The sequence below is a fragment of the Aotus nancymaae genome, unplaced genomic scaffold (genome assembly GCF_030222135.1).
Source record: "Aotus nancymaae isolate 86718 unplaced genomic scaffold, 86718_ANA_hifiasm-v0.15.2.pri h1tg000006l, whole genome shotgun sequence".
In the NCBI taxonomy this organism is placed as follows: domain Eukaryota; kingdom Metazoa; phylum Chordata; class Mammalia; order Primates; family Aotidae; genus Aotus; species Aotus nancymaae.
This window is the reverse complement of record NW_026988417.1, coordinates 21935364-21948816: the sequence shown is the minus strand read 5'-3', so window position 1 is coordinate 21948816 and position 13453 is coordinate 21935364. Positions and strand designations below refer to the sequence as shown.

The following is a 13453-nucleotide window of genomic DNA, read 5'->3' as shown; positions in this document are numbered from 1 at the left end:
CAAATTAGCACTTTAACTCAGAGAGCCCTGAGCTCACAGATTATATCTAACACCGAATAATTAATAATAATAATAATATACATATATTCGGCCTCATTCTAGGAAATACTACTTAGTACCTTTATGATTGTAAGCAAATAATGTAGCCTCTTTGAAATTCAGTTTCCTCATCTATAAAGTAGGAGTAATGACCTCATATCATTGTTTTGAGGAGGAATAAGATGATGGTATAAATTAAAACTCTTTTTGTTCAAGAAATAGAAGCCCAATTAGAATAAGATTAAGTGCAAAGAGCACTTTATTACAATGAAAGTAATGTCTCTTAAGAACTTGTGTGCAGACAGATCTCAGGATAAACGAAAAGCAGAGGCTCTAGTGATGTCTGGAAGTTCTCCATGTTTCCTTTCTCTTCCCTTAATGCATGGATATCTTCCCTTCTCAGTGTGCCTAAGCTTACAGGGTAGAACCCAGTCACTGGTAGATCACAAAGCAACATACATCCACCCAAGCCAGTCCGAGAGATTAAGAAACTAATTGGTCACATTCTAAGTCCCAGGGAAGAACTGAAATTGTCCAGCTCATGTCCCGTGCCTACCTTTGGACCAGTCAATTTTCTGCTGACAAGGAGGAGGATTGTATTCCACTTACATGGCTGTGCCTATGGTAAGCGTGTGGATGGGGAGATGAGTATTTCTTAGAAGAAAGGGGAAAGAGAGTTTCATCACAGCAGAAATCATTGCTGTCTACTACGAGAATACATTAAAAAGTTACCAAACCACTATACCTAGTCCAGAACAAATACATTTATGCATATGTTTTTCTTCTCAATATATACATTTCTACAATTTAAAAAGTCTACAATTTTTTTAAAAAAAGCAAAACACTGTGTCAATTACAGTGAATGTAGCTGACCTACTGTTAAGATTCAGAAGAGAACATAGATGCTGTAAATAGTAAATGTTTTATATGCCTAATAAATTTCTCATCAAGTAATTTGAAGACAAACTAGAATTTCAACAAATTAAAAAACTGACTTTTTTGGTCCTAACCCTATTCTCCTTTCCTGTCTGTTAGAAAACCAAATCTTCTCACATTTTCCACTCCTCTGTTATTTTTCTATCCTTAAATCACCTTAGTTTGGGAGTCCATCATTGAGTATTTAGCAATAAAGATCTAAAGGATGGTATAAAGTACTTGAAACTATTTGAACAAACAATGAAATGCCTCTATATGATTAGCACTGAACAGAGTACCAGACTGGGAATGGGAAAAAAAAAAAGGCTATTTCTATTTACCTCTCTTTTCCTAAAAATACACAGAGCAATTTTAGGCAAGTCATTTGTGTTCCCTGTAGCCATCCATAAATCTGTCTGGTAGTAACTAACCTATTTGTTCTTCAGGATAAAGCCTGAAAATATCAATAGATTAACTATGAACAGGACCCATCTACAAGAAGAAGCAGAGTGGAATCTCAGGAAACTAGAGATTTTCCTCTCTTATCAGAAGATGAACTCCTACCTGGAAGAATCTATTTTGGGTGTAATACAAAATAATTCCTTCACTTGGGTCAAATTGTAAAGATCCAATTGCTCTCTGCCAGTAAGCTCCAGGCCTGAGTGAAGGATCCAGTCAATAAATTTCAGGTTTTGGAAAAGGATCACTTTGCATTACTTTCCAGAATCCCTTATGGTTATTACCAGTGTAATACTGAATAATTTTGGAAAGAATAATGTCAGAACCTCTCAATTAGAATGGTAAGAAATAAGTGTGGCTATCAAGGTTTTAAAAAAAAAGGAAATTTAAAGTCTCAATTTACATTGGATTTTGTTGCTATGACATGATTCCTTTTTAAGAAGGAGGAACTGGGCTGGGCGTGGTGGCTCATGCTTGTAATCCCAGCACTTTGGGAGGATGAGGCAGGTGGATCACAAGGTCAAGAGTTCAAGACTAGCCTGGCCAGCATGGTGAAACCCCGTCTCTACTAAAAAAAAAATACAAAAATTAGCCGGGCGTGGTGGCAGGCGCCTGTAGTCCCAGCTACTCGGGAGACTCAGGCAGGAGAATTGCTTGAACCCAGGAGGTGGAGGTTGCAATAAGTCAAGATTGCGCCATTGACTCCAGCCTGGGCAAGAGAGCGAGACGCCATCTCAAAAACAAAAAGGAAAAAAAAGAAGAAGGAATTAAATTTGAGAAGCAGTAAATAATGGGAGAGGAGTTGCTAACTGGTCTAAAAATGTGTGTTACAAGTTAAAGCTTATTCCTTCATGACTGTTTTCAAATATGATAAGAATTCATATGAAAAGAATTCCACGGAGGGAAAAGAGGCACTAAATAATAACCTTATCTTAAAATACAACTCACATTTTCCATATGACAATAAAAATGTTTCTAACTGGGCTGCATGGTTACAGCTTAAATGCAATATACATTGATGGAAGACTCATGCCATTTTGAAGTTTATTGCACAGATGCTTAATTTGGGTTCTTTAAAAATCCTGTCATTTCATTTTTTGGTAGTTAGGATATTAAAATATGCAAATAACCATGTTATAGTTGATCAGTGCTAATCTTTTATGTAATAACTGATGTTCTCTCTCCCAACAGCCACCACTCCTTCTGTTCTTGTCACCTTCACCCAGGAGTCACAAAATGCTGAAGACAGTCGCTTGTGATTTGATTCAATTTCAGGAGGTTGTAGCTAGGCCAAAATCCTCCCCTTCCTCTTTCCTAAACACTTTTTTTCCCCTTTCCTAATTACATGGCTTTACATTGATTTACATGGATTTCAGCTTTCAAAAATCATTGGTCTTTGCTGAATGCAAATAAGCAAATGAGGAAATTATATTAAGACTGCACGATTGATCTTTCATCATCTCAAATGGTACCTTTGAGCAGTTCCTGAAATGTCTGTCTGAAATGCTCCCAGCGTTGAGTGTCATCAAGAGGTGCTGGGTCACTCTGGGGAAACCCATTCTCAGTAATATAAATTACAGGGTTATTATATGTATCCTAGAATAAGAGAACAGAAGTTTAATTCCAAACAGATGTTTAAAAAAAAAGAAAGCTCATAAAATCAGGTGCATTACCCTCTATCTTCTGTAAGTTACAACCCCAAAACTTGTTTTCATCAAATTGCACTGACCCTATTAACTTAATTTTCCATGCACTGACCTTTTATAACTAACAACGGAAACGCAAAACTGTGCAAATGTCCATGAAGACAGTCCAATGACTCTTATTATAATGAGAAGACAGAAATATCTTTCTTCCATCAGTATCTGTTGATTGTCACTGCTCCTGAACCCCTCAGTCCTGCCAGCAGCTACATTCTACATCCCCCACAGGAGGGGTCCTGAAAACCTGTACTTGAAATTTTAATTTCAGCTAACTGGATATCATCCAATATAGCTGAGACTCAAAAAAAAAAAGATCCAGCTATCACAATCCTTAAAATGTCTTTCAGTAATCACAGTTGTGACACCAGATTGAAAAATATGTCCAAACTACTTTCATATGCAAAACTAACTTTAACAACAAATCCTAGACTTTGACCACTGTGTTTGAAGCCTCTACCAGCTAGTTACCCCTCACCAACTCAAATCCAAATCTGCTCTTCCCAGGCCAGCAAATGTATACGCTATTAACTTAAAATAATTCTTTATCTGGTCCATATATACATATACATATGCCTGTCTTGCCCACCTTCACGTATTTGAGTGCATATGGACACACAAAAAAATCATGCATTTACCTTAATATATTTCAGTAGTTTACGTATTCCCCATGGTACCACATAGATCCAGTCCACATTTTTCCAAGATGGATCTGGAAAATATTCAATCTCCACATCCTGGAGAATGCCTAGTTCTCCTTTCTTGTTCTCCTGGTACTTGATTAAGCGAGTTGTATAATATTGCACAGCAAAAAAATCAGCAGTGCCTTTGATCATTTTCTTCTCTTCTTCTGTGAATTCCGGAAGCCTTGATGATGGATATCCTTGCCTTTGACTCATAGAGGCAATCTTAGATTTGACAACTTCAGGATAATCACCATCAATGAATATGGGTTTAGCAAATAAATCCAGATGGAAAGTGATGGCTCTTTTAGCAGCTTCCTGGTCAGACACTGAGTTGGGATCTGCTGGTTCCAACCAGGTCGCAAAAAGTGATATGGACACCATACCTTTCTGCTCTTTTCGAAATAAGGAATCATAGCTGTGCCAGGATCTGGCATGAGCCTTAATCAAATTATGAGCTGCCTGATAACCTCCAGTTCCACAGTGAGGGATACCTGGAGGAAAGATACCTAAGTCATATGCCATCAGGGAAAGAATATTAGCTTCATTTATGGTGATCCACTGCTTAACACGATCCCCAAAGGTACTGAAGCAAAACTGAGCATATTTGTCAAATGATTCAATGATTGCCTCTGACAACCAACCTCCTTGGTCTTCTAAAGCCTGAGGTAAATCAAAGTGGTAGAGTGTCACAATGGGAGTAACCCCATTTGTTAACAAATCGTCGATGATCTTGTTGTAGTAATCAATTCCTAGGAAGAAGAAAAAAGGCACACTAAGAAGAAAAGCTATTTATAGTATGTTGGCAATAAGTTTTAAAAAGGGATAAGATCAAGAACAATTTTCTGAGTGACTTTCATTCAAAACAAGTTTATTAATTCCTCCATATAATCAATAAAAGACTGAGAGGAAACATTGAGAATTCTGAAGAAGAGTAGTTGATCAAGAAATAAGAGTGTAATAGGATGACATGACTGAGACATAAACGTATTGAAATGGATACATTTAGGCAGATCATTGATATCTAACTTTGTGTTATTTTCATACTTATTGAAATGATTTCATGCATTTCTATGTATACTCATTTTGTCTCTTAGTCCCACTAGACTACAAGCCCCATGATAGCAGGGGGCTTGCTTAATCCACCTCTGGATCTTCAAACCTTGGAACAGTACCAGAAATTTAGAGGTTAATAAATATTTGTTTAATAAATGCATAGATCTCAATGGTATTAAGTATAGAGTAAAGGAATTGATCCAGATGACTGCTTTAATGCTTTTCCATACAAGTCTAGGAAAAGAGACTTACTGAGAATGAATGAGAGCTCTCAAGGGCAGACAGCCAGAATCTGGGTTACAAGGGCAGACAGCCAGAGGCTTAGCACACTAAGAGTACCCGGTTGAAGTTTGCTCTAAAACCTTAACATAGTCCATGAGGATACGTAGCCAACCACCTCTGGCTCTCATCTGATTCTTCCAGGAATGTGAGTGTGTAAGAGACAGTTTTTAGGCTTGCCGCAGAGTTCAGAAGAATGTTACTAACTTGAAGATGGCCTGGTTCAGAATTTATGCCAAGAATTCATTGAGTCTATCTCAATGATGACGCTTAGCTTGGAAGAGACTTTCTGGGGAGAGGCTGATGTTAGTACTTCATGTCGTTTTATATTTGAAGGTATGGGGGCAACCTAAGCTTAGACAAGAGAGGTTGACTGTTTTAAGAAGTTGTTTCCTGGATAAAGATTATGAAGTCATACATAGAAGTGTGTTGCATTGAAAGTTTGCCTAAGGAAAAGGTCCCTTTCTTTTTTCTTAACCTAGGATTCTTCCATTTTTAAAAATAACAATTCAGACTTTCCTATGTACTTCATTCATTCATCATTTGTTTGTTAATTCCTTAAAAACACATTTATAGAGAAACTACTATATGCTTGACATGCAAATATAAGCAAAACAAACACAAGCAAAACAAACACCACCCTTGTCCTCAGGGAGCTTATTAGCAGAAACTATAGAAAAATTCATGAACAATTACAACAGAGTACCAGATAAAGTACAGAGTCCTACTTAAAATATGGGAAAGGGTATCCATCCTAAACTCAGGATGTTTGAAAATATTCTGAAAGCAATGTAGCATAATGGTTTTGAGAGTAAATTATGGTGCCAGACCACCTAAATTCTGTCCTAACTCTTTCACCTACTATCTCTGCAACCTTGGGCAAGTTCCTTAACCTCTCTGAATTATCTTTTCCTGCATGCAAAATGTGGATAATAATAGAAACCTTCTTCAATTAATTGTTGTGAGTTTAATGAGTTGATACATTAAACATGTTTGGAACAGTTCTTGGCATAAGGTGAGGGCTCAGTACAGGTTAGCTATCATCGAAATAATAATTATTGTTATTAGGACATCTAAGCTGATATTTAAAATTTGATACAAATTACCCATGTAAGGTAAGGAGAAAAATGTGATTCTGGAAGAGAAATAGAGGAAAAAAATACGAAAAAAAAAGGGAAATGTTAAAATAAAGGCCACTCAAACGAGAAAAACAGAAAACAGACTATTTACTCAGAGTTTGCTGTAGCAAGAGTCAGCCACCAATACTTGCATTTGGCAGGTATCCAAATGCAGTCGAGAGAGAGGACAAGCTTTATAGTGGAAAAAAGAGAATCCTTGAGTGTGCCCCGATTAAAGGTTGTTGGCATGGGGAAGCTATAGGAGAGCTAACTAGAAGCAGGGCATCTTTTGTGATTAGTTTAGGGGCACATGTGGTCTTCTCTGGTTGCTCCTGAGTTGGAAGCAGGGAGCAGGGGGCAGAAAATAAAGAAGGTATCAGTTGACCAAGCTGTGACTATTCTGGGCTGATTGCTGCAAAGGCTGTGGTTTGGCTTCCTGGGCTTCCTTTGTCAATCAGAGTTTTATTATCAGATATGGCCTGGCCAATGTTTGTACATTGACTCTCTTTTTGGGAACTTAAAGTTCAGTGTAACGAGAGTTATCAAAAGAGGAATAAGAATGGTGAGAGATGAGCAAGGTAAGCAGAAGCCAAATTATGTACAATCATGTGTTTTCTCTCTGTCTGGGTAAGTGGTTATCTTTGACACCAGCTCATTTACTTTGCAAACTGGAATGTACTGTGAAGCATGCATAACAACTCCATATTTGGAAGACACACTTTTGTGCTATTTCTCACTTAGTAGCAGAATAACTCCTCCTCCCCGGCCAGAGATGTTCATTCTTTAATCCATGAAACGGGTCAACGTGTTACCTTATATGGCAAAAGGGACTTGGCAGTTGCAATTAAGGTATGGACCTTTAATTGTGAAGAGTTCCCCAGAGTGTCCAGATGGAACCAATGTAACCATATGAGTTTTTAAAAATGGAAGAGTACGACAGAAAAGTGAGTCAGAGAGATGCAACAATGGAAGAAAAGGCGGAGAAGTGTCAGCTTGAGAGAAACTCAACCCACTATTGCTGGCTTTGAAAATGGAGGAAGGGGACCACAAGCCAAGGAATGCAGATGGCCTCTTGAAGCTGAGAACGGTCCGTAGCTGATAGCCATCAAGGTAATAGAGACCTTGGTTCTACAATCACAAGAAACTGAATTCTGCCAACAGCCTGAATGCATCAAAAGATAGATTCTTCCAAAGATCCTTCAGAAAGAAATTCAGCCTTGAAGGTATCTTGATTTCAGCCTCACAGAGACCCATGCCAAACTTCTGACCTACAGAACTCTAAGGTTTTAAGCAATTAATATGTGATAATTTGTTACAGTGGCAGTAAAACTAATACACTCATCAAAATTTATAACTTTTCCTTTCTCTCTCTCAATGAAAGAGTATTTCACCATCCCATCCCTGGGCCCCTGTAAACTCACATTTCTACATTTGTAAATGAGATATCTAGAGATAGTATGATAAAATAATCTGGGTATTGGTATGTGTGAGGGTTTTTATAGCCAACTCTTTCCATTGACTTTGAACATGAAAATAATATTAGCTTTTATTTATTGAGCTCATACCATATGTACAAGATGTCATACATTTTGCTAAATCCAAACAGTAAGCTCTAGAGATGGGTGTTTTTATTCCCATTTAAAAATGAGAAAACTGAGATTCAGGGAGTCTCAATGTTGATAAGTTGCATGGCCCACGTTTAATGCCAGTCTGTCCCACTACAAAGACTGAGCTGTTCTCAATATGACATCCCACTTCTCATGCTCCTGAACCAGAAATATGTGACTCTATTTTACCAGCCTTCATGGTCACCTACTTCAGACCTGATCACAATATCAAATTCCTTTTTTCCCCTTTTGTGGAGAAGTCATTAATAATGGTCAATCAATGTAATTCAAACAACATGATAACTGTCCATTGAAATAAAGATAAGTAAATTTTAAGAAATTTTTTTCTCAGCCCAGCAGAGAAACAGAGCATAATTAATATTCACTATCCCAGAATTAAGCACTTTACTTCTTGGTCATACAGTTTATTCAATGTTGTAACAAAACTTTTCCACAAAGCAGTGGAGTTGGATTTTTAGGAGGAGAGCCCCAGACTCAGAAAATTCAGCCATAGGATCTTGGACAAATCACTTGGTCTGTCTACACCTCAGTATCCTCATCTGTAAAATGGGAAAGTTAATACTGCCACCTTATGAGTGTGTGAGTATTGAATAAGAATAAATTTGTCAAAGGGTTATTTAACTTTGTTTTTCAGAATGGTGTAAGTCACTGATAAACAAATTCTCTGAATAAATGTGCATTTTTTAAATGATCACCTGTTACCAATCTAGGAATTTGGAAACTGATATGTCATCTGGATCCCATTCTGCTTCTGGATATTTAGAAAAAAATTGATTATTTTTAGGATTAAAACTTCTATAGCTTTCTTTCATAGTCAACGTCTTCTCTGTTTTAATTAAACCCATTTCTGTTTATTTAATCTTAGAAAATATGAAATATGTCTGAGGTAGAGGTCTTTTGGATATCAGAAAAATAAACCAGATGAACTCAAATACACAGGTGGCACTGGGGGCAGTCGGGTAGTAGATGTAGATGCAGTGGACATTATTTGAAATGACAGAAATAGAACAGGGATGCAATGACAGAAAATAACAGCAAGTGAAACTCAAAAGAATTGAAGCTGGGAGCTGAGAATATCTTTGCTTCTCAAGGAAAACTGGTCTCTTCCATTCCAGTTTCTTTCATCACATTGTTCCATTTCTTTTCTTCCTTCAGAAACAGTTTTCCCTTCTGATTCAAGCAGCAGAGATAAAACCAAAAATATATATTTAAGAAAGAACCAGTTTTCTTTACACATCCAATCTGCCCTGATCTCAAAATGGCCATCCCACCTGCCGAAGCTACTTCTGCGCCCCAGTGCCAACCAGCAACCAACTCAGCCTCTCAGTACCTCTATTCCAAACATCCTTGAGGGAGGAAAACAATGGGGCAAGCTTATATTCTTCAATGAGGTCACAGTTCATTATACATTACAGGGAAAAAATGCTTTCCTTTATCCTGTCAGCTGTGACCTGGAGTCAAGCAGGATTATGTGAAACAAAGATATGAGGGAATTCCCTTAGAAGAGGGTGTGGCTGGAATTTGCAAAGATGATGTCTCAAATTTAAAAAAATTTTTGATCTAGAATCCGCTTTCAACAAACAAAGTAATGTAGAATTCACTTTGGTCTCCAGCCTACCATGCATCAAGTTTACAACGCTCTTTGGTTCACACCTTTCTAGATTCACACCATCAGTTTCTTTAACTGCCCTGTGTTCTCCTGCCACACTGCCTGTATCAGTTTCCTATTGCTGCTAAAAACAGATTAACACAAACTTAGCGGCAGGACCAACACAAATGCATTATGTTACAGTTCCTGGACCAGATGTCCCGCTCACTGGGCTAAAATCAAGATGTCAGCAAGGCTGCATTCCTTCTGGAGGCTCTCAGGTAGAATCCATCCTTCTACCTTTTCCAGGTAGTAGAGGCAACCTGCATTCCCTCCCTCATGGCTTCTCCCATCCTCACCCTCACCTCTTCTCTTCAACCTCTGTTTTAATCTTTATCCTTTTTATCTCTTCTCTCTGACTCTGATCCTTCTACCTCTCTCTTTTAAGGACCCAGGTAATTACACTGGGACCACACAGATAGTCCAGAACAATCTCCTCATCTCAAAACCCTTCCCTTAATCACATCTGTAAAGTTTGTTTTACCCTGAAAGCTAATATACCTGCAATTCCTAAGAATCAGAACATGAACACTTTTGGAGGGCCATTTTCAGTCTATTATAGTGCCCAACACAGAATACAAGATTAATGTTTGTTTAGTTAATTTATTTAAACCATTCCTGCTAAGTGCACTCATATTTTAAATCTTAAAGTGAGCAAGAAATTCTGCATAAATATTCCCTCTTTTTTTATTTCCAATGCTTGGGCTTCCCACTAATCGCCTGAAATTTACATTTGTAGCAGATATGAAAATGTACTTGAACAGTTGAGAAATACAGGAATATGTGATTTCAGTTGCCAACTCAATCTTTTCTTGTTAAACCTTGAAAAACCAACATTTGAAAGAGACAGACTGTGTAACAATTCCACTTCATAAAAATATTCTTCTAGTTTGGGGACATAGAATTTTGCAAGTTTCCAAATGTCCTGTAATCAAGCTTTGAAACGGATAGTCAAAAACAAAAGGGGTTCCTTGGGAAAAACAGCGACAGGGATTTTCTAACTCTTTGCATGTTTTTTGAGAAAATGTTTAAACGGGGGAAAAAAAAGATGGCCTTTCCAAGTTAAAACCATTCCAACTGCTTCAACAGATCACTGCACAAGAATGAGCAACTGCTTATTGAAATTCCACCTCCTGGATGCACCTCCAGTGCCCTCTTGTTCAAAGCAAAGTCTGTAATATTAATCAACTATGGTTTTACCAAAGCTAGGGCCAAACACAAAAAGCTCAGTGCTATGGGCATGTGATCCCCACATGAGATCTGCATGAGCAATTTCTCCACAATATTCAGGCGGCTTCCTTGACTCCAGTACCGCCACCTCCACTCTCCAGAGGCTTCTGTTTCTTTGCTCTTGGACTGCTGATCTACAATGTGCCTCCATAAACTTCTGAGAATCTCAAGTTGGTTTTCAAAGCTTAGTATGTTGACATATTGGTACAAGTCCACAATCTTTTATCTAAAAATCTTAGGGGCATATGAGTTCAGAATTTTTGAGTTTTAGAAAGGAAACACAGAACATATACCAAATATTAACACTTCCAGTGAATCTGAGTCAGTATCTTTCAATATTTCTGCAAATAGATAAATATTCCCACCAAATAGAATAAACCAAGAATATTTTAAATATTCACAATTCAAGTCAGCTTTTGCTGCCAATTTCATTTTAGAAAGATTTCATAATAAAAGGCTTTTGGAGTTTAGAACTTCAGATGTGGCATTGAGGACCAATACTACAAGTTGGTGGGTTTTTGGTGGTGGTGGTTGTTTACTACCCAAATGGAAGCTCAGCAAAAACTCCAAACTCCTGGAATGAGTGCAAGGAGTTTTAGTGCCATGGCGCCTCTACTTCATTTAACCAACGGGGAAACTGTAGCACAGAGAATTCAAGTGGTTTGGCCAGACTGAGATCTAGACTGGATATGAGATTTTTATGTCAGACAAACCTGGATTGAACCTAACTAAATTTGTCATCTTGGCAAATTTATGCCTAACCTTACCTCCCATATTAGCATTATTCCTTCTGTTTAGAGATGCCCCTCACTCAGAGGGCTGTTATGAACATTAAATCAACAAAATTAAGTGCAATGTTTGCATGGTGAGCTGCGTATAATCTATGCTCAATGAAAGGTAAGCATTACTATCCTTAGGGTGATTTTTATGATTTTTATTAATCTAATTCAACTGAATTCAGTAATTGTTACTGTATCCCTCCATGGATGGTGCTGGACTAGATTACAAGGGTAACAGGGCAGAATCATCTACCCATTACACTGTAAGCAATTCCAGGGATTCTCTAATATGCATGTTATGACTACTTAGCACAGTCCCTGACACAAGAGACATTCAGCACACATTGGTTGAATTGAATTCAACCTAAGGCACCCATAGTCTAACATGGGATATGGTAACAGTTAACAATGAAGAAGGTGAGAAATATTCTAAGAGCTTTGCAAAGTGCCATGAGAATAAAAAGAGAGAGAGAGAGATTTTTTCTGGCTTAGGATAGAGAAAGACTTTAAAGAAGAAGGCAATTGTGCTAGACCTGAACAGCAGCGCAGGCCTTCAGTACGTATAGCTGGAGTTAAAGAAAGCCCATTCCAGGCAGAAGAAAAAGCTTCAGAAAATTTCTACAAGGTGGAAAAATGCATGGTATGTTTAGTAAGTAGTGGGTTACTTATACTTACAGATAAAAGATTATAGACCTGTACCAATATGTGTTTGGGATATTGCATGATCATATGCATAGGAGAGTTTTAGCATGCAAAGTTTTGGAGGTGATTAAGTCTAAGTCAAATAGAGCCTGGAATCATATATGAAGAAGAATGGACTATATATTGAGGCTTTGGGTGACTAAATTATTTTTTTTAATCTTGGCTCATTTTTATCAGGAGATGATCCAAACCAATACAATATGGGTCAAGCTTTAGAAAAATTGCTATGATGGCATCTTATAGAAAGTAAAGGACAGAGAGAGGGGGAAAACAGATAGATCCATCAAGGTTATATCAAAAAGCCATGTGATAATGATAAATGCCTAAACTATGGCAGGCGCAAAAAGAGCGGTTAGAAGATAGGTTAAAAAGTCATAATTAGAATGGACTATATTCAGCAATGCATTAGAGGAAGGAAGAAAAGACAAGAGAGAATTCAAAGGTTACTTTCAGTTTTTAGAGTTTGGAGTATGGTGGTGCCAGAAAGAAGGGAGAACACCGAAGTTGGATTAGGAAGATTGAAGATTATGAGTTCACTTTTAAACTAAACAACAAATTACGTCTCTTTCAATGTAAAATATAAAACTGATGGCAAATAGTAGACGTTCAATCAGCAGCAACGGGTCATGGGCCAATGTCTTAGAGTAAGAAATAGGTCTGCTGATCCTGAACTGTCCCTATTTGGGGGAAGCTACGCTAAGGCTGATGCTACATGTGAGTTCATGAGTTGCAATTCTATTTCATGCGAAGATTACCCCACCTTAAATAAATGAGCTTTTCAAGCGCACAGGCTCATCTGGGAATTGTCATCAAGGGTTGTTCTATATAGACAATCACGTAAGTTATTCATGAATAATGCCTTTGTATTAATGAAGGTTCTTGGGGTGGGAAGTATGGCAAGGCAAGCAGGTGCTCTCTTAGGTCATGCAAGCAATCAGCCACCCTGCATTTAAGAAGCTCTCCTTAAATTGTATGCTGTAGGCATCTCCTTGCTTCATCTAGTCCCAGCCCTATGGACGGTGTAAAATCTTTTCCAAGACAAAGCAGTAATAAAGTATCTTTATTAAAAAGCCATATATTGTAGCACAAGCGTTGGCAAACTTTTCCTGTAAAGGACCAGATAGCAAATATTTGAGACTGCAGGCCATATAGTCTCTGCCCCAACTACCCAATTCTGCCATTATAGTGGAAAAGTAACCTTAGATGATGTGTAATGA

The 13453-nt window shown here is 37.8% G+C and overlaps 1 protein-coding gene across 2 annotated transcripts in view; it reads right to left on the bottom strand.

The window, feature by feature from the left end:
* Positions 1-13453, bottom strand: part of LOC105730936 (cytosolic beta-glucosidase) — a 123879-nt gene that overhangs the window by 63290 nt on the left and 47136 nt on the right. The window contains exons 3-4 of one of the 2 annotated variants that reach the window (XM_064366073.1): positions 3752-4548; positions 2886-3009 (exon numbers count right to left, since the gene is read on the bottom strand). The exons of the other annotated variant lie outside the window; for it this stretch is intronic. Coding sequence (XP_064222143.1) covers positions 2886-3009; positions 3752-4548 — 921 coding nt within the window. The remainder of the gene's footprint in view (positions 1-2885; positions 3010-3751; positions 4549-13453) is intronic. 2 annotated transcript variants of the gene reach the window in all.